General features: G+C 44.5%; 1 protein-coding gene across 9 annotated transcripts in view; it reads left to right on the top strand.

Moving 5' to 3' along the window:
- kiaa0825 (KIAA0825 ortholog) overlaps positions 1-26,465 on the top strand; it is a 743,480-nt gene that overhangs the window by 94,976 nt on the left and 622,039 nt on the right. For all 9 annotated transcript variants that reach the window (XM_068029705.1, XM_068029699.1, XM_068029700.1 and 6 more), the window contains exon 2: positions 3,120-3,259. In XM_068029705.1, the coding sequence (XP_067885806.1) occupies positions 3,120-3,259 (140 nt within the window). The remainder of the gene's footprint in view (positions 1-3,119; positions 3,260-26,465) is intronic.

The following is a 26,465-nucleotide window of genomic DNA, read 5'->3' as shown; positions in this document are numbered from 1 at the left end:
CTGGTGAAGCTACAACACAGGACTTACATGCATGCTAAACAGCAGAAGCAGCATGTTTTAGGCAGAGCTAAGCAATTCCACAACAAACTGGTTACATCAAAGCTCTGCAGTCCTGCCACAGCCAGTTGTGAATGGTGGTGGACAATTAAACCACCAACCAGAGGAGTTTAAAAAAAAATTCATTCATGGGATGTGGGCATTGCTGGCCAGGCCAGCATTTATTGCCCATCCTTAATTGCCCTTGAGAAGGTGGTGGTGAGCTACCTTCTTGAACCGCTGCAGTCCATGTGGGGTAGGTACATCCACAGTGCTGTTTTTATTGACTTCGTAGCGGTTAGATACAACTGAGTGCTTGCTAGGCCATTTCAGGGGGGCATGTAAGGGTCAATCACATCGCTGTGGGTCTGGAGTCACATGTAGGCCAGACCAGGTAAGGACAGCAGAGACCACAAACATCGCCATCCTCAATGACGTTGGACCTCAGCATGTCTATGCAAAAGACAAAACTGAAGCATTTGCAACCAGCCAGAAGTGCCAAGTGGGTGATCCATCTCGGCCTCCTCCTGCGGTCTCCAGCATCACAGATGCCAGTCGTCAGCCAATTCGATTCACTCCACATGATATCAGGAATTGGCTGAAGGCAGTGGATAAAGCAAAAGCTATGGGCCCTGACAACATTCTGGCTGCAGTACTGAAGACTTGTGCTTCAGAACTAGCCCCGCCCCTAACAGTACAGTTACAACATTAGGATCAACCCGACAATGTGGAAAATTGCTTGGGTATGTCTTCTCCACAAAAAGCAAGACAAAGCCAATCCGGGCAAGTCTGCTCTCAATTATTAGCAAAGTGATGGAATGTGTTATTAACAGTGCTATCAAGTGGCTATTCCTCAGCAATAACCTGCTCATCGCTACTCAGTTTGGGTTCCGCCAAGACCACTCAGCTCCAGACCTTATTACAGCCTTGGTCCAATCAGAATTCCATAAATGAGGTGGGAGTGACTGCTCTTGACATCAAGGCAGCATTTGACGGAGTATGGCATCAAGGAACCCTAGCAAAATTGAAATCACTGGGAATTGGGGAGAAACTCCACTGGTTGGAATCATACCTAGCACAAAGGAAGATGGTTGTTGTTGTTGAATGCCAATCATATCAGTCCCAGGGCATCACTGCAGGAGTTCCTCAGGGTAGTTTCCAAGCCCAACCATCTTCAGCTACTTCATCAATGACCTTCCCTCCACATAAGGTCAGAAGTGGGGATGTTCACTGCTGATTGCACGTTGTTCAGGTACTGAATCAGTCCGAACTCTCATGCAGCAAAACCTGGATAATATTCAGGCTTGGACTGATAAGTGGCAAGTAACATTCACACTACACAACTGCCAGGCAATGACTATCTCCAACAAGAGAGAATCCAACCATTTCTCCTTGGTATTCAACAGCATTACCATTGCTGAATCCCCCACCATCAACATCCTGGGTGGGGGGGTGGTGGCGGTGGGGAGGGGGGGGGGGTGGTCACCATTGACGCAAGTCTTTGCTGGACCAGCCATATAAATATTGTTGCTCCAACAGCAGGTCAAAGGCTGGGAATGCTGTGGCACGTAACTCATCTCCTCACTCCCCACAGCCTGTCCACCATCTATAAGGCACGTCAGGAGTGTGATAGAATACTGTCCACTTACCTGGATGAGTGCAGCTCCAACAACACAGGGAGCTTGACACCCATCCAGGGCAAAGTAGCCCACTTGATTGGCACCCCATCTACCACCTTAAACATTCACTTCCTACACCACTGATGCATAGTGGCAGCAGCATATACCATCTACAAGATGCAGTACAGCAACCTGCCAAGGCTTCTTTGACAGCATGTTCCAAACCTGCAGCCTCTAGCACCTAGAAGGACAAGGACAGCAGACGCATGGGAACACCACCACCTTCAAGTTCCCCTCCATACCACACCATTCTGAATTGGAACTATATTGCTGTTCCTTCACTGTTGCTGGGTCAGAAACCTGAAAACCCCTTTCTAACAGCGCTATGGGTGTACCTACACCACATGAACTGCAGTGGTTCAAGAAGACGGCTCACCACTACCTTCTCGAGAGCAATTAGGGCTGGGCAATAAATGGTGGCCTTGCCAGCAACAGTCACATCCCATGAATGAATTTTAAAAAAAATCCCATGGCACTATTTCAAAGAAGAGCAGTGGAGTTATCTCCAGTGTCATGGTCAATATTTATCCGTCAATCAACATCATGAGAACAGATAATCGAGTGAATATCACATTGTTGTTTGTGGGAACTTGCTCTGCGCAAATTGCCTGCCACGTTCCCTACAATACAACAGTGACTATACTTCAAAAGTATCTCAATATAAACATTTTCCTGTTTCAATAATTTCGTTTCCATTCTCGGAAAGATCTATTACCCCCTTATATCCCAGTTTTACATTTTGTTCCCAAATAGTTATGTGATTTTATGTTCGATTTCGCACAATATCAGGATGGATCAGTTCTACAATTACTAACTTGACATTCAATAAACCCCCCAAAAAATCTTCAAGACAAAGCTGCCAGTAAAAGCATGTCCACCTCCTCCTGCCTCTGTCTCACATGAATTGCAATTATTCTTGCAGATTTTTACTTTGCGGTGCGTAGGTTCCTTGTTGGTTTGAATTATCTTGATGGCGTGACTGATAGCCTCATAGCTTTGTAAAATGCTTTGGGACATCCTGAGATTGTGAAAGGTGCTTTATAATTGCAAGTCTTTCTTCTTTCTATCAGCTCCTTTTGCTTTACCCCATTACCAGTTCCATCATTTAATCACTGCTGCCCTCCATCCTATCACTGAACTCTCCCTTTTGTTCTTTTCCTGTCCCCCTTTTCCCTGACTTTGTATTTGCTTAAATGCTTTTCATGTCTAACATTTTCTTGTCTGATGAAAGGTCACTGACCTTAAATGTTAACTGTTCCTGTCTCCACAGGACTGAATTTTTCGAGCAGTTTCTATAATTACATTAGTATTTGAAATGTGTTGTATCTTTTTCTAACTGGATTTTAGATTAATGGATTTCTTTTTTTTTAACAACACTGCTTAGCTTTAAACTATTGTTTTCAGGTATTGGTGATGGCATGGGAAGGAGATTACCAATTGGATTATTCCTGTTCAGGTTGCTTCTTGGACACTATACCAGGGTATTTGGAATTGCATCAAGCTCTTGGTGACATTGATGAGACACTGAAGCAGAATGCTGTGTGGTAGGTTATTCACTATATGGCAAGTTATGTTTTGATTGTTTACATCCAGCAGCAGTTTCAGAATGATATACTAATATATGTATTTTTTAAAGTTATTGTTTACTTTTATTTGGTACAAGAAGTTTACATGTTTTTTTTGGTAATGCTTTGATGCAGAGTATATTACAACGCAAATTTCAAAATACTTGCTATTGTGTTCTGTGAGGGTCATAACTAGTTATACAGTCTATACTTTACTGCTGGACTGAGGAAATACTTCACCGATGGTGCTGTGTTTCGAATGAGTCATTAAATCGAAACCCTATCTTCCTGCTCATATGAACATAAAGGATCCCACAGTATACATATACAAGGGAGTTCTTCTGGTGTCATGACCAACATTTATCCCTCAGTCAACGCTTATAATTACTGATTATTTATTCCATTTCTGTTAGCTGGACTTTATAAATTGGCTGTATCATTTCCCCATATTACCAAGGTGAATAGACTTCAAGAATAGCTAATTGGCTGTGAAGTGCCTTGGGATGTCCTGAGGTCATTAATGTGCTATATAAATGCTAGTCTTTTTAGGACAACAAAACGAACTTGCATTTATATAGTGCCTTTAATGTAGAAAAATGTCCCAAGGCATTTCATAGAAGCGTAATCAGAGAAAAACTAATGCCGACCCTAAGAAGATGATATTAGGAGTAGCTGACCAAAAGCTTGTCTGGAGGTGGGTTTAAAGGAGCGCCTTGCAGGTGGAGAGCATTGAGGAGTAATTCCAATGCATAGAGCTCTGACAGCTACAGGCTAGTCATCAGTGAAGGATAAAGGGTGATGTGAAGGCCAGAGTCTGAGGAACATAGTTTGGGGTGAGGGAGCAGTGGGGGTAGTGGCAGGTGTGGACTGGCTGCAATTAGAAGTCTGGAGGAGATTATGGAAGTAGGGAGGGATAAGGCCATTAAAGGATTTTAAAGTGAGGATGAGGAATTTAAATTTGAGGTCTTGGGAGACTGGGAGTCCAGATAGATCAGTGAGGACAGGGGTGATGGGTGAGCAAGACTTGGTGTGGTCATGCCTTCTCTGAACTCGTCTTGACCATGACAGCCACCTCCTGCTCTCTTGACCCTATTCCCACAGAATTGCTGACCATCAAACTTCCCTTCCTGGCTCCCATGTTGGCTGACATTGTTAATGGTTCTCTCTCCTCAGAATCTATCCCTCTTTCCTTCAAATCTGCCTTCATCACCCCTGTCCTCAAAAAATAATACTTGACTCCTCCGTTCTTTCAAACTACCACCCCATCTCCACTCTCTCTTTCCACTCCCAATTCCTTGAACGTGTCACGTGTCATCGCCTCCAAAATTCTTGCCCATCTTACTTGGAACTCCATGTTTGAATCCCTTCAATCAGGTTTCAGCCCCACTACAGTATGAAAATGGCTCTTAAAGTCACAAATGACATTATTTGTGACTGTGGCAAAGGCAAACTATTCCTCCTGGTCCTTCTTGTCCTTTCTGCAGCCTTTGATACAGTTGATCACACCATCCTGCTCCAGCGCCCCTCCACTGTTGTCCAGCTGAGTGGGACTTCATTCGCCTGGGTCCATTCTGATCTATCTAATTGTAGCCAGAGAATCACCATCAGTGGCTTCTTTTCCCATTCCTGGATAGTTACCTCTAGTGTCCTCCAAGGATCTACCCTTGTACCCTTCCTATTCCACATCCACATGCTGCCTCTTGCCAACATCATCCGAAAACATGTCAGTTTTCACATGTACGCTGATGACACCCAACTCTAGCTCGCCGCCACATCTCTACTCCTCCACTGTCTCTAAGTTGTCAGACTGCTTATCTGACATCCAGTACTGGATGAGCAGAGATTTCCTCCAATTAAATTTTGGGAAGACTGAAGTAATTGTCTTTCATCCCCACCACACGCTCTGCTCCCTTGTCACTGATCCCATCTCTCTCCCTGGCAACTGTATCAGGCTGAATCAGACTGTTCGCAACCTTGGTGTCATATTTGACCCTGAGATGAGCTTTCAACAACTTATCATTGCTGTCACTAAGACTGCCTATTTACACCTGCGTAACATCGCCCTCCTCTACTCCTGCCTTAGCTTTTTGGCTGTTGAAATCCTCATCCATGCCTTTGTTACCTCCAGACTTAACTATTCTATCACACGTAGCTGGCCTCCCACATTCTACTCTTCGCAAACTTGGAGCCATCCAAAGCTCTACTTCCTGTGTCACAACTTGCACCAATGCTGTTCACTCATTATCCCTTTGTTCGCTGACCTATACTGGCTTCCGGTTAAGTAACGCTTTGCTTTTAAAACTCTTGTCCTTTTCAAATCCCTCCTTGACTTGGCTCTCTAATCTCCTCCAGCCTTACAATCCTCTGAGATATCTGTGCTCTGCTCCTGCCTCTTGAGCATCCTCAATTTTATTTCCTCCACCATTGGTGGCCATGCCTTAGAACATAGGAAATAGGAGCAGCATTAAGCCATTCGGCTCCTCGAGCTAAAGGCCTGCTCGGTCTGCAAATGAGACCCGACTCAAGCCTGACAGAACCCCATTCGAGCCCGAGCCTAACTCAGCCCGAGTCCTTCCATTTTTTCCCACTCCTGACCCAATTTGACCACCAGTTAACTTACCTTCCATTTTTCATTTTGTTCCTTTCCTGCACAAGTTTAAAATAACTAACAAAACCACCTTCAAAGTCCAAAAAGTAAATTAACATTAGAGTCGCTTACCTGAGGTGGTGACAGAATGTATCCGATCCAGCCTGACAAGACCCGAGCCCTAATACTGGACCCGGAAGTCCGACCCGACCCGAACCCGACACGTCGTCGGGTCCCGTCAGGTTTGGATTGGGTAGCAGGCCTTTACCTCGAGCCTGCTCCACCATTCAACTAGATAATGGCTGATCCTCTACCTTAACGCCATTTTCCTGCACACTCCCCATATCACTTGATATCTTTAATATCTAGAAATCTATCGATCTGTTTTGAACATACTCAATGACTGAGCCACCACAGCCCTCTGAGGTGGAGACTTCCACAGATTCACCACTCTCTGAGTAAAGAAATTCCTCCTCATCTCTGTTGTAAATGGCCTACCTCTTATTCTGAGACTATGTCCCCCGGTTCTAGAACTCTCGGCCAGGGAAAAACATCCTTCCTGCATTTATCCTGTCGAGCCCTGTAAGTATTTGTATCCTTCAATGAGATCACCTCTCATTCTTCTAAACTCTAGAGAATATAGGCCCAGTCTCTTCAATCACTCCTCGTAGGACAATCCCTCCATCCCAGGAATCAGTCTGGTGAACCTTCATTGCACTCCCTCTATGGCAAGTATATCCTTCCTTAGGTAATGAGACTAAAGTTGTACACAATATTCCAGGTGTGCTCTCAGCAAGGCTGTATACAATTGAAGCAAGACTTCTTTACTCCTGTACTCAAATCCCCTTTCAATGAAGGCCAACACACCATTTGCCTTCCTAATTGCTTGCTGCACCTGCATGTTAGCGTTCAGTGACTTATGAACAAGGACACCCAGGTCCCTTTGGACATCAACACTTTCCAATCTCGCACCATTTACTCTGCATTTCTGTTTTTCCGACCAAAGTGGATAACTTCACATTTTTCCGCATTATATTCCATCTGCCATGTTTTTGCTCACTCACTTAGCCAATCTAAATCCCCTTGAAGCATTCTCCTCACAACTCATATTCCCACCTAGTTTTGTGTCGTCAGCAAACTTGGAAATACTACATTTGGTCCCCACATCCAGATCATTGATATAGATTGTGAATAGCTGGGGCCCAAGCATTGATCCTTGCAGTACCCCGCTAGTCATAGGCTGCCAACCTCCGAATGACCCGTTTATTCCTACTCTCTGTTTTCTGTCTCTTAACCAGTTCTCAATCCATACCAGTATATTATCCCCAATCCCATGTGCTCTAATTTTGCTTACTAACCTTTTGTGTGGGACTTTATGAAAAGCCTTCTGAAAATCCAAATACACCACATACGGTGGTTCCCCTTTATCTATTCTGCTAGTTACATCCTCAAATAACTCCCAACAGGTTTGTCAAACATGCTTTCCCTTTCATAAATTCATGTTGACTGTGCCCAATCCTACCATTATTTTGTAAGTGTCCAGTTATCACATCCTTTATAATAGATTCTAGTGTTTTCCCTACTACTGATGTCAGGCTAACAGATCTATAGTTCCCCGTTTTCTCTTTCCCTCCTTTCTTAAATAATGTGGTTACATTTGCTACCTTCCAATCTATAGGAACTGTTCCAGAATCTATAGAATTTTGGAAGATGATCACCAATGCATCCACTATCACTACAGCCACCTCTTTCAACACTCTGGGATGTAGATTATCAGGTCCAGGGGATTTATCAACTTTCAGTCCCATTAATTTCTCCAGTACTACTTTTTTTTAACTAATACTAATTTCTGTCAGTTCCTCATTCTCGCTATTCCCTTGGTTCTTTAGTATTTCTGGGAGGTTTTTTTGTATCTTGCTCCGTGAAGACAGACATTTGTTTAGTTTCTCTGCCATTTCAATATTTCCCATGATAAATTCCACCGTCTCTGCCTGTAATGGACCCACATTTGTCTTTGCTTTTCCTTTTTACATACCTATAGAAGCTTTTATTGTCCGTTTTTATGTTTCTTACTAGTTTACTTCCATATTTTATTTTCTATTTCTTTATCAGTTTCTTGGTCCTTCTTTGCTGAATTCTAAGATGCTTCCAATCCTCAGGTTTACTACTTTTTTTGGCAACTTTATAAGCTTCTTCCTTTGATCTAACACAATCTTTGACTTTTGTGCCTCAAAGGAATGTAAATTTGTTGTAAACCCTGTAGTAATACTTTAAATGCTCGCCATTGCCTGTCTACCATCAGATATGTCTACCTTTTAATGTAGTTACCCAAGCTCGCACAGCCAACTTGCCCCTCATAACTTCGTAGTTTCCTTTGTTTAGATTTAAGACCCTAGTTTCGGAATGAACTACATCACGTTCAAATTTAATGTAAAATTGTATCATATTATGGTCACTCTTTCCTAGAGGTTCCTTTACAACGAGATTATTAATTAGGAATTAGGAATTTAATGATTTCACATATTTGAATCATAAATTTCACGGTGTCGCAGAAACCATGGAAATGATCTATTTAGAGCAAAAAAAAGACAAAGGAAGTTTCCAGTTTCAAATGGCGTTTATTGTATACTTAAAAACTGTGAGAAAAAGCTGACTATAAACAGGTCACATTCTTTACTCACCGAAGTCAGTGGTTGAATGTGAGCATGGAGCAACCTGCAATTGTCTCTTTCTTCATTCCCTGTCTCTGTGCTGTGGACACATGTCTATGTTTAGACACAGCGCTCTCTGAATCCACAGAGTTTGTTGGAATTGTCTTTATGATGAAGCAAAAAGCTTTGGTAGGTAGTCCTGTCATAGTTTATTTGCACTTGGCAAGCAACCACCGTTTTGCACATTACGTTGAATGAATACCTGCAGCTTTAATAGTGTGTCGGCACTTGCAAAGTCATCCACAAGTTCCATTGTAACATTCTGGCTTGTCTGCTAATACTTGAGACAAAACTGGACCGGAAGTCCTCCCTCATCTACAATGAGAAAGTTGATCCTTGTGTCAATCAGTAAAATGTTCGCAAACTGGCTGATTTCACGGATGACCCGAGATTTCATGGTCCGTGACACATTTTTCACGGCCATGAATTTGGTAGGGCCCTGATTAATAATATATTTCAGCATTTTCAAAACGACTGATGGCAGGCTAACTGGCCTGTGGTTCCCTGTTTTCTCTACCCTCCTTTCGTGATTAACAGTGTTACAGTTGCTAAGTTTCAATCCTTTTGGACGGTTCCAGGATCTAGGGAATTTTGGAAAATCTTAACCAGTGCATCCATGATCTCTGCAGCTACATCTTTTAGAGCCCTAGGATGTAGGCCATCGGGCCCTGGAGATTTCTTAGCTTTTATTCCATTAAGCTTCTCTAATACTTTTTCGCTGCTGATATTAATTACTTTAAGTTCGTCACTCTTATCAACCTCTAGCACCGCAGCCTCACAGCTCCAGCGACCCAGGTTCAGTTCTGGGTACTGCCTGTGCGGAGTTTGCAAGTTCTCCCTGTGACCGCGTGGGTTTCTGCCGGGTGCTCTGGTTTCCTCCCACCGCCAAAGACTTGCAGGTTGATAGGTAAATTGGCCATTGTAAAGTGGCCGAGTGTAGGTAGGTGGTAGGAGAATGGTAGGGAATATGGGATTAATGTAGGAGGGGATGTGGTAGGGAATATGGGATTAATATAGGATTAGTATAAATGGGTGGTTGATGGTTGGCACAGATTCGGTGGGCCGAAGGGCCTGTTTCAGTGCTGTATCTCTCTATGATTCTATGACTATGACTCTATTTCTGATATGTAATTTGTGTCTTCTGCGGTGAAGACAGACACACAATATTTGTTCAGCATCTCTGTCATTTCCCCATTCCTCATGATAATTTCTCCTGTCTCTGCCTCTAAGGGGCTAATGTTTACTTTAGCTGTTCTCCTTTTATATACTTGGAAAAGTTTTTGCAATCATCTGTTTTATATTCCTGGCTAGTTTATTCTCATATTCTTCTTTGTCCCTTTTTGATCAACTTTTTAGAGGCCCTTTGCAATTTCTAAAACTCTCAATTCTCAGTCTTACTACCATTTTCCGCAACATTATAAGCCACTTCTTTTAATCTATAACTCCTTAAGTTACCTAGTAAGCCATGGATGGATCTTTCTCGCTGAGTTTTTGTTTTTTAATGGAATGTATTTTTGTTGAACATTTTGAATTGTTTCTTTGAATGTCTCCCACTGTTTATTTATGGCCATGCTTTTTAGTCTTTTTACCCAATCAACCATAGCAGCTGTCTCCTCATATCGAAGTAATTGGCTTTGTTAAGTTTTAAGATTCTTGTTTGGGGCTGGAGTATGTTGTTCTCAAACTTAATATGGAATTCAGTTGTATTATGTTCACTTTTCCACAGAGGATCTTTTACTATGAGATTACTAATTAAACCTGCCTATTTGTAGAACACTAGATCTAAAATAGCTTTCTCGTTAGTTGGTTCAAATGTATTGATCGAAGAAGTTGCCGTGAAAGCATTCGACAAACTCATCTTCGAGACTATCTTTGACAATTTGATTTGTCCAGTCTATATGAGGATTAAATTCTCCCATGATTATTACATTGCCTTTGTCACAAGCTCCAATTATTTCTTGTTTAATTCTCTGTCCAGTGGTATAACTACTGTTCGGGGGCCTATAAACTAAATCTTCCAGCGTTTTCTAATCCTTGTCACCCACCCAAACTGATTCTACTTCCTGATCTTCTGAGCTAATATTCTTTCCTACTACTGTCCTTATGATGTCCTTTACTGTCAGGGCTACCCCTCAAAGAACAAAGAACAGGACAGCACAGGAACAGGCCATTCGGCCCTCCAAGCCTGCGCCAATCTTGATGCCTGCCTAAACTAAAAACTTCTGTACCGTATCCCTCTATTCCCATCCTATTCATGTATTTGTCAAGATGCCTCTTAAACGTCGCTATCGTACCTGCTTCCACCACCTCCCCCGGCAGCAAGTTCCAGGCACTCACCCTCTGTGTAAAGAACTTGCCTCGCACATCCCCTCTAAACTTTGCCCCTCGCACCTTAAACCTATGTCCCCTAGTAACTGACACTACCACCCTGGGAAAAAGCTTCTATCTACTCTGTCTTTGCCGCTCATGACTTTGTAAACCTCTATCATGTTGCCCCTCCGCCTCCGTCGTTCCAGTGAAAACAATCTGAGTTTATCCAACCTCTCCTCATAGCTAATGCCCTCCAGACCAGGCAACATCCTGGTAAAACTCTTCTGTACCCTCTCCAAAGCCTCCACGTCCTTCTGGTAGTGTGGCGACCAGAATTGCATGCAATATTCTAAGTGTGGCCTAACTAAAGTTCTGTACAGCTGCAGCATGACTTGCCAATTTTTATACTCCTTTTCCATTCTGCCTTTTTTGTTGCAATGTTGTGAACGCTGAAATATTTATTTCCTAACCTTGGTCACCTTGTAACCTTGGCTGGAATTTTATGCCCCATGCGGAGGTGGGTGCGTAAAATTGAGTGGGAGGCAGAGGGTGCTGTTTCCATCGCTGCAATTTTACAAGTGGTAGGGGAGGTGACAAACAGCCCGCATGACCCAGGCCAATTAAGGCCCTTAAGTCGCCAATTAATTGCCACTTAAGAGCCTCCTCCTGCTGCTGTGGCTCAGCACCTCAGGAGGTTGCCCAGTGAAACCTGGCAGCCTCCTTGCGAGATAGGGATGGGTGTCCTCCTGTTCGGGCATCCTGTGCTCCACGGAGGGCTCCCCCACAACACAAGCCTCCCCCACTGGAACACATTCTCTTCCCCCCCCCCACCCCCCACCGCACCAGGGCCCAGCCAATTCTCCCTGACAAAGCCCCATGCACTTACTTTAATTCCGGGGGCTCATCCATTGCCGCTCCTCTCGCTGGGTGCAGTCCCAGCAGTGGCCAGTGCTCCTGGTGGTGCTGCTGGGGCTAAGAGCTGCTGGCCATTCAGAGGGAAGTACAGCCCAAGGCCAATTAAGGGTCTGGACCATGTAAAATCTCTGCATGGCTTCCAGGCCTGGCGGAGGTGGGCTCGCCACTGACTTTTTGGCTGGTGGGCGGGGCCTCCGCTCTGACGTAAACTTCTGGCCCATATCTCTGTAATGGTAATTACATCAAACCCATTCATCTCTACTTGAACCATTATTTTGTCTTGCTTATTATGAATTCTTTGTGGATTCAGATAGTGTTTTATTTTTCTACCAATATTCTTTGCATAGCTTTTTTTGCGTCTGCACTATTACTGTTAAACTCTTTGTCCCAGTCTGCTTGCCTTTACCCAAGTTGCTGCACTTCTCTATTGCCTCGACTTTCTCTTTAGATTTCTAAATTTTCTTTCCCTGGCCCTTCCTGTATCTTTTTAGTTTAAAGGCCTATCCACAGCCCAAGTTATACGATTCGCCAGGAAACTGATCCCAGCTGATTTTAAGTGGAACCCATCCCAATGGAACAGCTCCCTTTCCCCAGTATTGGTGTCAGTACCCCATAAATTGAAATCCCTTCTTCCCACACTACTCTTTGAGTAATGCATTTGATTCTCTAATCTGTTTGACCAGATGCCAGTTTGCATGTAGCTCAGGTAGTAATCCACAGAATATTACCCTTACATTTCTGCTTTATTAATTTTGAACCAGTTCCCTCCTGCACCCCCTCTCCTCTCCCCCCCGCCCCCACGCACACACACACAGCCTCATTCTTGGCTTTACCTATGTTGTTGGTTTCTACACGGACCGTGACAACTGGATCCGAGCCCTCCCACTCCAAGTTCTTCAGGCGCGAGGAGATGTCCTAGATTAGAGATACAGCACTGAAACAGGCCCTTCGGCCCACCGAGTCTGTGCCGAACATCAACCACCCATTTATACTAATCCTACACTAATCCCCTATTCCTACCAAACATCCCCAAACATCCTGAACCCTGGCACTGGGCAGTCAACACAATCTTTGGAACTCCTGGTCTCGGCTGCACAGAACAGTATCTATTCCCCTGAATATGTTATCTCCTACTACTGTCACATTTGATTTTACTTCTCCCATTTGAATGGCTTCCTGCACCATGATGCCATGGTCTGTTTGGCCATCCGGCCTGCAGTCCTTGTTCTCATTTACCCAGACAGCAAATACTTTGTACTTGTTGGACAAAGACAAAGGCTGAGTCTCCTCCGTGACTACATCTTGAATCCTACATATCTGCCTGACTCACTGTCACACCCTCCTGCCCTTGACCATTGAGCACCTCTAAAGTAGTACTTAACCTAAGGGGGTGTGACTGCCTTCCGGAACAAAGAGTTCAGGTAATTTAGCCCCTCCCTGATGCTCTAGCCCAACAACTCTCAGCTGACGTTTGGCAAGCTGTAGTCACTTACCGCAGATGTGGTTGTCCAGGTTCTTAGTGCTGTCCAGGAACTCTCACGTGCTGTACTATGGCACACCACCTGCCTTGCCATGTCTGTCCAAACTGTGTATTTAATGAGTTAAAATTATTGTTCAATTGGTTATTTTATTTTTATAGATTAATTTGAACAGCCGTTCAAATAATAATCTGCCTTCCTGTTTTTGCTACCAAAGTAGATGACCTCTCATTTATCAAGAACAAAGATAATTACAGCACAGGAACAGGCCCTTCGGCCCTCCAAGGCTGTGCCGATCCAGATCCTCTATCTAAACATGTCGCCTATTTTCTAAGGTTCTGTATCTCTTTTCTTCCTGCCCATTCATGTATCTGTCTCGATACATCTTAAAAGACGCCATCGTGCCCGCATCTACCACCTCCGCTGGCAACGCGTTCCAGGCACCCACCACCCTCTGCGTAAAGAACTTTCCACGCATATCCCCCCTAAACATTTCCCCTCTCACTTTGAACTCGTGTCCTCTAGTAATTGAATTATACTGCATCTGCCATGCATTTGCCCACTCACTCAACTTGTCCAAATCACCCTGAAGCCTCTCTGCATCCTCCTCACAACTCACCCTCCCACACAGTTTTGTGTCATCTGCAAATTTGGAGATATTACAGTTAGTTAGAGAGAGAGAGATACAGCATTGAAACAGGCCCTTCAGCCCACAGAGTCTGTGCCACGCAACAACCACCCATTTATACGAATCCTACATTAATCCCATGTTCCCCACCACATCCCCACGATTCTCCTACCACCTTCCTACACTTGGGGCCATTTACAATGGCCAATTTACCTATCAACCTGCAAGTCTTTGGCTGGGGGAGGAAACCGGAGCACCCGGCGGAAACCCACGCGGTCACAGGGAAAACTTGCAAACTCCGCACAGGCAGTACCCAGAACCAAACCCAAGTTGCTGGAGCTGTGAGGCTGCGGTGCTAACCACTGTGCCGCCCAGGTTCCCTTTCCTAAATCATTAATATATATTGTGAATAGCTGGGGTCCTAGCACCGATCCCTGCAGTACCCCACTAGTCACTGACTGCCATTTGGAAAAAGACCCGTTTATTCCTACTGTTTGTTGCCTGTCTGCCAATCAATTTTCTATCCATCGCAATACAGTACCCCCAATCCCATGCGCTTTAGTTTTACACGCTAATCTCTTATGTGGGACTTTGTCGAAAGCCTTCTGAAAATCCAAATAAACCACATCCACTGGCTGTCCCTCATCAGCTGTACTAGTTACATCCCCGAAGAATTCTGGTAGATTTGTCAAGCATGATTTCCCTTTCGTAAATCCATGCTGACTCTGTCTGATTCTACCATTGTTCTCCAAGTGCTCTGCTGGAAAGTTTTTGAGAATGGACTCTAGAATTTTCCCTACTACCGACGTCAGGCTGATTGGTCTATAATTCCCTGCTTTCTCTCCACCTCCCTTTTTAAATAGTGGGGTTACATTAGCTACCCTCCAATCTGTAGGAGCTGTTCTAGAGTCTAGAGAATCTTGGAAGATGACCACCAATGCATCCACTATTTCTAGGGCCACTTCCTTAAGTACTCTGGGATATAGATTATCAGGCCCTGGGATTTATCGGCCTTCAATCCCATCAATTTTCCCAACACCATTTCTCTACTAATACTGATTTCCTTCAGTTCCTCCCTCTCACTAAACCCTGTGTTCCCCAACATTTCTGGTATGATATTTGTGTCCTCCTTTGTGAATACAGAACCAAAGTATGCATTTAGTTGGTCAGCCATTTCTTTGTTGCCCATAATAAATTCCCCTGTTTCTGACTGTAAGGGACCTACATTTGTCTTCACCAATCTTTTTCTCTCACATACCTACAGAAACATTTACAGTCAGTTTTTATGTTCCCCACAAGCTTGCTCTCATACTCTATTTTCCCCTTCTTAATCAATCCCTTGGTCCTCCGTTGCTGAATTCTAAACTACTCCCAATCCTCAGGTCTGTTGTTTTTTCTGGCAGATTTGTATGCCTCTTCCTTGGATCTAATGCTATCCCTAATTTCCCTTGGAAGCCATTGTTTGGCTACCTTTCCCATTTTACTTTTGCGCCAGACAGGAATAAATAATTGTTGCAGTTCATTCATGTGTTCTTTGAATGTTTGCCATTGCCTATCCACCGTCATCCCTTTAACTAACGTTTCCAATCCATCATAGCCAGCTCGCGCCTCATACCTTCGTAGTTTCCTTTATTAAGATTCAGGACCCTAGTCTCAGTATCAACTACGTCACTCTCCATCTTGATGAAGAATTCTATCATATTATGGTCGCTCATCCCCAAGGGGTCTCGCACAACTAGATTGTCAATTATTCCACTCTCATTACACAATACCCAGTCTAGGATGGCCTGTTCTCTCGTTGGTTCCTCAACGTATTGGTCCAGAAAACCATCCCGTATACACTCCAAGAATTCCTCCTCTCCGGTATTGTGACTAATTTGATTTGCTCAATCTATGTGCAGATTAAGGTCACCCATAATTACAGATGTTCCTTTATCATATGCGTCTCTAATTTCCTGTATATTGCCATTCCCAACATCACCACTACAGTTTGGGGGTCCATATACAACCCCCACTAACGTTTTTTGCCTCTTAGTATTTCTCAGCTCTACCCATACAGATTCCACATCATCAGAGCCTTCCTCACTATTGCGTTAATTTCCTCTTTAACCAGCAATGCAACTACACCGCCTTTTACTTTTTGTCTGTCCTTCCTAAATACTGAATACCCCTGGATATTCATTTCCCATCCCTGGTCACCCTGCAGCCATGTCTCTGTAATCCTGACTATATCATACCCGTTTACATCTATTTGCACGATTAATTCATCCACTTTATTGCAAATGCTCCACGCATTAAGGCACAAAGCCTTAAGGCTTGTCTTTTTAACATTACTTGTCCCCTTCCCACTACTTTTCACTGTGTCCCTGTTTGATTCTGGCCCTTGATTTCTCTGCCTATCACTTTTCTTATTCCCCTTACTGTCTTTTGTTCTTGTCTTTGATTCCCCCCTCCTCTGACTCCTTGCAAAGGTTCCCATCTCCCTGCCATTTTAGTTTTAGTTTAAACCCTCCCCAACCAATCTAGAAAATACTCCCGCTAAGACATCAGTCCCAGTCCTGCCCAGATGTAACCCGTCTAGTTGGTACTGGTCCCACCTCCCCCAGAACCTGTCCCAATGTCCCAGGAATCTAAAACCCTCCCCCTCTCACCATCTCTTCAGCCACGTATTCGTCCGATATATCCTGCTATTTCTACTCTGACTAGCACGTGGCACTGGTAGTAATCCTGAGATCACTGCCTTTGAGGTCCTACTTTTCAACTTACTTCTTAACTCCCTATATTCTGCTTTTAGAACCTCATCCTTTTTTTTTTACCTTTATCCCAATGTGCACCACGACCACTGGCTGTTCACCCTCCCCCTTCAGAATGTCCTGTAACTGCTCTGAGACGTCCTTGACATCTCATTCTTCTAAACTCCGATGAGTGTAGGCCCCACCTGCTTAACTTTTCCACGGTGGCCACCGCTTCTGGCAGTGGTGCTGGGGCTCTAGAGCTGCAGGCCCTCAGATTGACTGGCAGTTATAGGAAACCGGACGTCCTGCCTCAGAGGAGCGCAAGTCCCGAGTAAGGCCAGTGAAGGGCCTGGGCCACACAAAATTTCTGCATGGCTTCCAAGTCGGGCGGAGGCGGGCCCTGCTCGACTTTTAAGCCGGTGGACGGGTCATCCATCACAATGTAAAATTCCGGCCAATATCCCTTTGCAGACTCTTTGTCTTCTCCCCACAGCTTGCTTTCCCTGTCCTATCATCTAAGTCCTTAATATAGATTGTAAATAGTTGAGGCCCAGCACTATTCCCTGTGGTTTCCCACTAGTTACAGTTTGCCAACGTAAAAAGGACCAATTTACCCGGACACTTTGCTTTCTGTTAGTTAGCCAACCCTCTATCCATGCTAATATATTCCTCCCAACACCATGAGCTCTTGTGCAGTAATCTTTTATGTAACACCTTATTGAAGGCCTTTTGGAAATCAAAATACACTGCATTTACTGATTTCTCTTTAACCACCCTGCTTGTTTCATCCTCAAATAAGTCTAATAAATTTGCCAAACATGATTTCCCTTTCATAAAACCAAGTTGACTGTGCTTAATTGTATTTTGATTTTCTAAATCTCCTGCAACTACTTCCTTAATAATGGATGCCAGCATTTTCCCAATGAAAGATGGTAGGCTAAGTGGCCTGTATGGCCAGATTTTATTCCTCCTTGACCCTCTGTCAGATCCCCATTGCAAATCCACAGCGGCTAACCAATTAACTGCCCACCGTCAAGGACATTGTCCAATCAGAGGGTTGGCAGCTCTGCAATACCAGCAGCACTACTGGAGTGGTGCCACTGCCGGTGTTGCAGGAAGCCTGCAGTGCAAAAGAAGGAGGAGACCCCGGGTCACAGGTATGTGGGGTTGGGGTCGCCGGGGCCAGTCAGGCAGGTCCTGGCAATGGGGTGGGAGGGGGATTGCCGTGGGGTGACCCTCTGGGAGCTTTGGATTGCCCCTAAAGGAGGGGGCCCCCCTCCCCCAAGCTTGCTAGGAGACCGGCAGATTTAACCACAGGGCAGCAAGCCCCTCCGTCTTCTAAAATTGTAGTAGTGGCGGGAAGAGGCCCTTAAATGGGCTGGGCTCAGTTGGTCTAGGACAGCCTTCCCCATGCCGAACAAAATGCCAGGGACCAGGACCACCTTGGGCATGGCACCCTTTGCCATTTTGTGAGCCCCCCTGCCTCCATTCCAATTTCCTGCCCATAGTTTCCTGCTTTCTGTCTCCTTCCTTTCTTGAATAGGAGTGTTATATTTGCAGTTTTCCAATCCGATGTGACCTTTTCAGAATCTAGGGAATTTTGGAAGTTTGCAACCAATTAAACTATTCTCTCTCCAGCCACCTCTTCTTAAGACCTGAGGATGGAGGCTATCAAGTCGAGGGGACTTATTAGCCTTTAGTTCCATTAGTTTGCCTACTACTTTTTTCTCCAGTGATAATGATTGATTTCATTTCCTCCATCCCTTTTGCTCCTTGATTTTCTACTATTCTTGGGATGCTTTTTGTGTCTTGTACTGTGAAGACGGAAGCAAATATTTGTTCAAAGTCTTTGCCATTTCCTTGTTTCCCTTTATTAATTTTGCATTCTCATCCTTTAAGGGAGACTCTTCCTTTTTATATACTTGTAGAAGCTCTTACTGTCTTTTTTTTATATTTCTTGCTAGATTACTCTCATAATCTATCTTCTCCCTTTTTATTTTTAGGCATCCTTTGCTGGTTTCTAAAATTTTCCCAATCTTCTGGCCTACCACTATTCTTCACCACCTTTTCTTTCAATTTGACACCATCTTTAACTTCCTTCTTCCTGTAGAGTCTGTCTTTCTCAAAGGAATGTATCTTTATTGAGGATTATAAAATATCTCCTTAAGTGTCTGCCGCTGCTTATTTACTGTCTTATTTTTTAATCTATTTTCTCAGTCCACTTTAGACAACCCTGTCTTCAAACCTTTGTAATTGCCTTTATGTAAGTTTATGACACCAGTTTCAGATCCACATTTCTGACCCTCAAACTGTGAAATTTCTTCATGTGATGATCACTCCTCCCCAGAGGATCCGTTACCATGAGATCATTAATTAATTCTGTCATGTCACAATCTAATTTCATTGTTCTGAACATCTGAAATAGCCTGTTACCTGGTTGGTTCTACAACATATTGTACTAAGAAACTGTATTGAATACATTCTATGAACTTATCCTCAAGGCTATCTTTGCAGGTGCCCTTCAGTACACACCAGCCAGCGTGTGCAAAAAGGTGGTTATGTACTGAGCTCTGCAGAACAGAGTGCAGCAGCAAGATTTGAGCTGCAGGAGGAACACGGTGGAGAGCTCAAATCCTCCTTGTACGACCATGACTCATGGCCCTCCTGCCTTGGGCGCTATGGCGTTGGAAGGATGAATGAGAACGGGCAGAGACTGCTTGAGTTGTGTACCTATCATAACCTCTGCATCACCAACTCGTTCTTTCACACTAAACCCTGTCACCAGGTTTCATGGAGGCACCCAAGATCACGTCGTTGGCACCAGCTAGACCTCATTGTCACAAGGCGAGCCGCCTTAAACAGTGTTCAAATCACACGCAGCTTCCACAGTGCGGACTGCGACACCGACCACTCCCTGGTGTGCAGCAAGGTTAGACTCAGACCAAAGAAGTTGCATCATTCCAAGCAGAAGGGCCATCCGCGCATCAACACGAGCAGAATTTCTCACCCACAGCTGTTACAAAAATTTCTAAATTCACTTGTAACAGCCCTTCAAAACACTCCCACAGGGGATGCTGAGACCAGGTGGGCCCACATCAGAGACGCCATCTATGAGTCAGCTTTGACCACCTACGGCAAAAGTGCGAAGAGAAATGCAGACTGGTTTCAATCTCATAATGAAGAGCTGGAACCTGTCATAGCCGCTAAGCGCATTGCACTTTTGAACTACAAGAAAGCCCCCAGCGATTTAACATCCGCAGCACTTAAAGCAGCCAGAAGTACTGCACAAAGAACAGCTAGGCGTTGCGCAAACGACTACTGGCAACACCTATGCAGTCATATTCAGCTGGCCTCAGACACCGGAAACATCAGAGGAATGTATGATGGCATGAAGAGAGCTCTTGGGCCAACCATCAAGAAGATCACCCCCCTCAAATCTAAATCGGGGGACATAATCACTGACCAACGCAAACAGATGGACCGCTGGGTTGAGCACTACCTAGAACTGTACTCCAGGGAGAATGCTGTCACTGAGACTGCCCTCAATGCAGCCCAGCCTCTACCAGTCATGGATGAGCTGGACATACAGCCAACCAAATCGGAACTCAGTGATGCCATTGATTCCCTAGCCAGCGGAAAAGCCCCTGGGAAGGACAGCATTACCCCTGAAATAATCAAGAGTGCCAAGCCTGCTATACTCTCAGCACTACATGAACTGCTATGCCTGTGCTGGGACGAGGGAGCAGTACCCCAGGACATGCGCGATGCCAACATCATCACCCTCTATAAAAACAAAGGTGACCGCGGTGACTGCAACAACTACCGTGGAATCTCCCTGCTCAGCATAGTGGGGAAAGTCTTTGCTCGAGTCGCTCTGAACAGGCTCCAGAAGCTGGCCGAGCGCGTCTACCCTGAGGCACAGTGTGGCTTTCGTGCAGAGAGATCGACTATTGACATGCTGTTCTCCCTTCGTCAGATACAGGAGAAATGCCGTGAACAACAGATGCCCCTCTACATTGCTTTCATTGATCTCACCAAAGCCTTTGACCTCGTCAGCAGACGTGGTCTCTTCAGACTACTAGAAAAGATCGGATGTCCACCAAAGCTACTAAGTATCATCACCTCATTCCATGACAATATGAAAGGCACAATTCAACATGGTGGCTCCTCATCAGAGCCCTTTCCTATCCTGAGTGGTGTGAAACAGGGCTGTGTTCTCGCACCCACACTTTTTGGGATTTTCTTCTCCCTGCTGCTTTCACATGCGTTCAAATCCTCTGAAGAAGGAATTTTCCTCCACACAAGATCAGGGGGCAGGTTGTTCAACCTTGCCCGTCTAAGAGCGAAGTCCAAAGTACGGAAAGTCCTCATCAGAGAACTCCTCTTTGCTGACGATGCTGCTTTAACATCTCACACTGAAGAATGCCTGCAGAGTCTCATCGACAGGTTTGCGTCTGCCTGCAATGAATTTGGCCTAACCATCAGCCTCAAGAAAACGAACATCATGGGGCAGGATGTCAGAAATGCTCCATCCATCAATATTGGCGACCACGCTCTGGAAGTGGTTCAAGAGTTCACCTACCTAGGCTCAACTCTCACCAGTAACCTGTCTCTAGATGCAGAAATCAACAAGCGCATGGGTAAGGCTTCCACTGCTATGTCCAGACTGGCCAAGAGAGTGTGGGAAAATGGCGCACTGACACGGAACACAAAAGTCCGAGTGTATCAGGCCTGTGTCCTCAGTACCTTGCTCTACGGCAGCGAGGCCTGGACAACGTATGCCAGCCAAGAGCGACGTCTCAATTCATTCCATCTTCGCTGCCTTCGGAGAATATTTGGCATCAGGTGGCAGGACTATATCTCCAACACAGAAGTCCTTGAAGCGGCCAACACCCCCAGCTTATACACACTACTGAGTCAGCGGCGCTTGAGATGGCTTGGCCATGTGAGCCGCATGGAAGATGGCAGGATCCCCAAAGACACATTGTACAGCGAGCTCGCCACTGGTATCAGACCCACCGGCCGTCCATGTCTCCGTTATAAAGACGTCTGCAAACGCGACATGAAATCGTGTGACATTGATCACAAGTCGTGGGAGTCAGTTGCCAGCATTCGCCAGAGCTGGCGGGCAGCCATAAAGACAGGGCTAAATTGTGGCGAGTCGAAGAGACTTAGTAGTTGGCAGGAAAAAAGACAGAGGCGCAAGGGGAGAGCCAACTGTGCAACAGCCCCAACAAACAAATTTCTCTGCAGCACCTGTGGAAGAGCCTGTCACTCCAGAATTGGCCTTTATAGCCACTCCAGGCGCTGCTTCACAAACCACTGACCACCTCCAGGCGCGTATCCATTGTCTCTCGAGATAAGGAGGCCCAAAAGAAAAGAAGTGCCACACAAGACGATGGAGGCTTTCCTCTATGTGAAGACAGGACTTCGTCTCCACAAGGACTATGCGATGGTCACACCTACCAATACTGTCATGGACAGATGCATCTGCAGCAGGCAGATTGGTGAAGACGCGATCAAGTATGTTTTTCCCTCTTGTTGCTTCCCTCATTACCTGCAGCAGACCTAGTCCAGCAGTTATGTCCTTTAGGACTCGGCCAGCTCGGTCAGTGGTGGTGCTACCGAGCCACTCTTGGTGATGGACGTTGAAATCCCCCACCCAGAGTACATTCTGCGCCCTTGCCACCCTCAGTGCTTCCTCCAAGTGGTGTTCAACATGGAGGAGTACTGATTCATCAGCTGAGGGAGGGCGGTAGGTGGTAATCAGCAGGAGGTTTCCTTGCCCATGTTTGACCTGATGCCATGATACTTCCTGGGGTCTGGAGTTGATGTTGAGGACTCCCGGGGCAGCTCCCACCCAACTGTATACCACTGTGCCACCACCTCTGCTGGGTCTGTCCTGCCGGTGGGACAGGACATACTCAGGGAATGGTGATAGTGGTATCTGGGACATTGTCTGTAAGGTATGATTCTGTGAGTATTACTATGTCAGGCTGCTGCTTGACTAGTTTGTGCGATGGCTCTCCCAACTTTGGTACAAGCCCCCAGATGTTAGTAAGGAGGACTTTGCAGGATCGACAGGGCTGGGTTTGCCGTAATCGTTTCCGGTGCCTAGGTTAATGCCGGGTGGTCTGTCTGGTTTCATTCCTTATTGACCTTCTAGTGGATTGATGCAACTGAGTGGCTTGCTCGGCCATTTCAGAGCGCAGACCAGCAGATTTCCTTCCCTAAAGACCATGAGTGAACCACAGATGGGTTTTTACAACAATCGACAATGGTTTGATGGCCATCATTAGACTAGCTTTTAATTCCAAATTTATTAATTGTGTGTGTGTGTGTGTGTGTACACGCAGATGCATGAGTGGATGTGGTTGCTGCACGTTCGGGTTAAGGCATAGTGATCAATAAATAACTGATGTTGCTGTTGTATATCTACACGAAAACCTGTCACTGTCTGTGTATTTGACAAATAAAACACATAAGGGTTAAACCCTCATAACAAAACATACTTGCTGCGGTCAGGTGGGAGTTGAACTGTGGGAACCACCCTAACCCATCACCACATGGCCGTAACCAGCTGGGGGTGCGAAGACAGGATCTGAACTGCCAGACAAAGGAGAGATTTGGAAAACGGGAGAAAAATTGACCCCTAAAATTGTGGAAAAGTAAACAAACAGGTTTTCTTGTATTCTTCTGTTTTTCTTTACTGTGCTAGAAACAAAAGAGATGGTTACATTTAATGCTAAGAAGTTTGTAGAGCAGGGAGAGTTATCCCATGATAAGTTAAACAAATTAAGTGTTGAAGATTTGAAAAGCTTATCTACAGAGGTGGGAATTGCTTTCAAACAAAAAGCAAAGAAACCTGAACAGGTGAAGAGCCTAGCTAACCATTTTAAACTTACCCCTGAACTGGAAGAAGAAAGCATAGAATCAATCAGAGTCTGAAAAACTAATTTTAGCTCGAGTCCAATTGCAGATCAAAAGGGAAGAAATTACAGTTGCAATTGAAAAGAAGAGAGATACAGTTTCAAAAGGAAAAGGAAGAAAGGGAGTTTCAGCTTCAAAAGGAAAGAGAAGAAGGGGAGTTTGAGGGAGAAAGAGGAAAGAGAGGCAAAACAGTTTGAGCTAGCAAGGCTATAAACCCAAAATAAAAATGCCACTAACCACTCAAACCTTATCACCAATTCAGAGCAAAACTTTAATATACTGAGAGACTCAAGACTGGTGCCAAAATTTAATGAGGAGGAGGTTGAGTCATATTTTATCTTATTTGAGAAAATAGCTACCAGCCTAAAATGGCCGAAAGAATTTTGGACTCTCTTATAAGATAAGTTCATGGGTAGGGCTCGCAAGGCTTTTTCTCTGTTATCAGAAGAAAGTTCCTCTGATTATGAACAAACTGGAACTGCAGTTCTACATATGAGCTAGTGTTATGATCCTATAGGTTTTTTTTGGAAAGAATGTGGTGTGCCTTTAAGGCTGGGAAAAGGAGCCGTACTGCTTTAAGGCAGCAGCCTCCAGAAGCTGAGTCAAAGAATGCATTTTCGTTGCCCTGGGATACAGCTATTCGGTGACTGCTATTCAAAGGGTGCATTCTCGTTACCTTGGATACAACCACTCGGATTGAGCATCGAGAGATACGTTTGTTACAATTTAATTTTGAACTGACTTATAGTGGAAAAACAGCCTGTTCTAACAGAGGATACAGACTGACAGCTGTGTGTTAGCACCTGAAAGGAGATCTCTCAGACCATTTAAACTGAATGAAGAGAATTTAGCCTGTTTATTATTCTCTCCCAAAATTCTAAAACACCAAGCCAAAACAGAGATCTCTGATAATTTAAACTGAAGAAAGGGAAGTTAGACTTTGATTATCTTTTATCCCTCAAAAATGCTAAAGGCAGATTGATTCATTAAAAAGTATTTGCAAGTTGTTAATTGTACAAATTCATCGCTGGATAAGGAAAGCAACAATTTCAACTTTTGCATTACATTACGGACTGTTCTACTGTTGAAGAACCTTTTTCTACCCCCATCGGACAGCTGTGAGGACTTCAAGCAACCTTGGACTCTAATTTTTTCTATTTTTAATGTTGTTATATCTTTGTAGTGTTTAAGAATTTAGTTTTTCCAATTAAACAGTTAATGATTTAAAGACACCTGGTTTGGTTAGCCTCATTCGGGGGTTAATTGGGGCAGCGCAGTGGTTAGCACCGCAGCCTCACAGCTCCAGCGATCCGGGTTCAATTCTGGGTACTGCCTGTGTGGAGTTTGCAAGTTCTCCCTGTGACTGCGTGGGTTTTCAACGGGTGCTCCGGTTTCCTCCCACAGACAAAAGACTTGCAGGTTGATAGATAAATTGCCCCTTATAAATTGCCCCTAGTATAGGTAGGTGGTAGGGGAATTGTGGGGATCTGGTAGGAATATGGGGTTAATTTAGGATTAGTATAAATGGGTGGTTGATGGTCGGCACAGACTCGGTGGGCCGAAGGGCCTGTTTCAGTTCTGTATCTCTAAATAAAATAAAAATAAATAATAGATGGTAGAATTTGGCTGGATCTTTAATTTGGAAAGTTTAAAATGATATGTTAGGTGATCTGTGGAGGGACGGGATTGAATTAACAGTGCGTTTCTCCCACCACAATCAGAATCGGATATTTTGATTGGGGATTTGACAGGAGCGGTTGGTCGTAACACTATTACCTGAAGCATATAGACAGAATTTCAGACACACCAGGAAAAGTTACGTTGAATTCAAAGAATTAAACATATGGCTTTTGATTGCTGGGTACGATCTCTCAAGCTGGAACCCTCATATGAAAATTTGAATGAAGTAATGTTACTGGAAAAATTTTAAAATAGCATCCCAGTCAGTATAAAGATCCACATTGAAGAACAAAGAGCCATAAGGGTAAGCGCAAAAATGGCTGGCGATTATGAGTTAATTCACAAATCCCTAACTCAGAATAAATTTGGGTCTGGTAACTCTTACAAGCTCGGGAGAGATTGCAGGGATTCCGAGGAAGCAGAAATGGGCTCAATAGAAGAGTAGGGAAGGAAAACCAGATCAGTTTCCAACTTTTAAAAGAAGGAACCCAGATGATAAACCAGTAAGGTTCTGCCCAACATGTTTCCAGTGTCGCAAATCTGGACATGTCCAGGCAAATTGTTGGTATGCCAAAAAAAACAGGTGCCGCTGCACATGTCTGTGGCTATGAAAGTGGTATGCCAGTGTTCTAATATAACTCGAACAGAGCACATACCAGAACTTTTTACACAAAGGAAAGATGACTCCTTTTGTATCCCAGGTACCAGGCAAGGAGATGATCATCCTCAGGGATACCAGTTGTTTTGAAACTCTACTGGCAGCCAAATTTACAGAAATGCTACCAGAAAGCAGAACAAATACCACAGTATTGGTACAAGAGCTTACTGGCAAATGCTTGAAGGTTCCTTTAGTTAAAGTTTACCTACAGAGTAAGTTGGTCGCCGGAGTAGTGACATTCGGGATCATTCTGTGCTTACCCATGCAGGGGGTAGATCTATTGCTGAGCAATGAATTGGCTGGAAGCACAGTATTGTACCCAGAGGGTCCAAAACAGTCCACAGAGACTGGAGAAACTGAGGGGAACAAACAATACTCTGTCCAGCTGCAGACGCTGAGAAGGTCCCAAAAATCCCATAGATGGCAATGAAGCCAGTGGAATTTAAAAAGGCCAAGACAGAGCCAGAAGAATTAAAAGGAGCTAAGATAAAAGCAACAAAGGTTGAAGGAAAAGCACCAGACATGTGGTTCGCTGAAACCTTTATTAAAGATT

Source organism: Heterodontus francisci, chromosome 4, assembly GCF_036365525.1.
Source record: "Heterodontus francisci isolate sHetFra1 chromosome 4, sHetFra1.hap1, whole genome shotgun sequence".
Classification (NCBI taxonomy): Eukaryota; Metazoa; Chordata; class Chondrichthyes; order Heterodontiformes; family Heterodontidae; genus Heterodontus; species Heterodontus francisci.
Note: the sequence above shows the minus strand (reverse complement) of the source record. Positions and strands in the feature narration are given on the sequence as shown.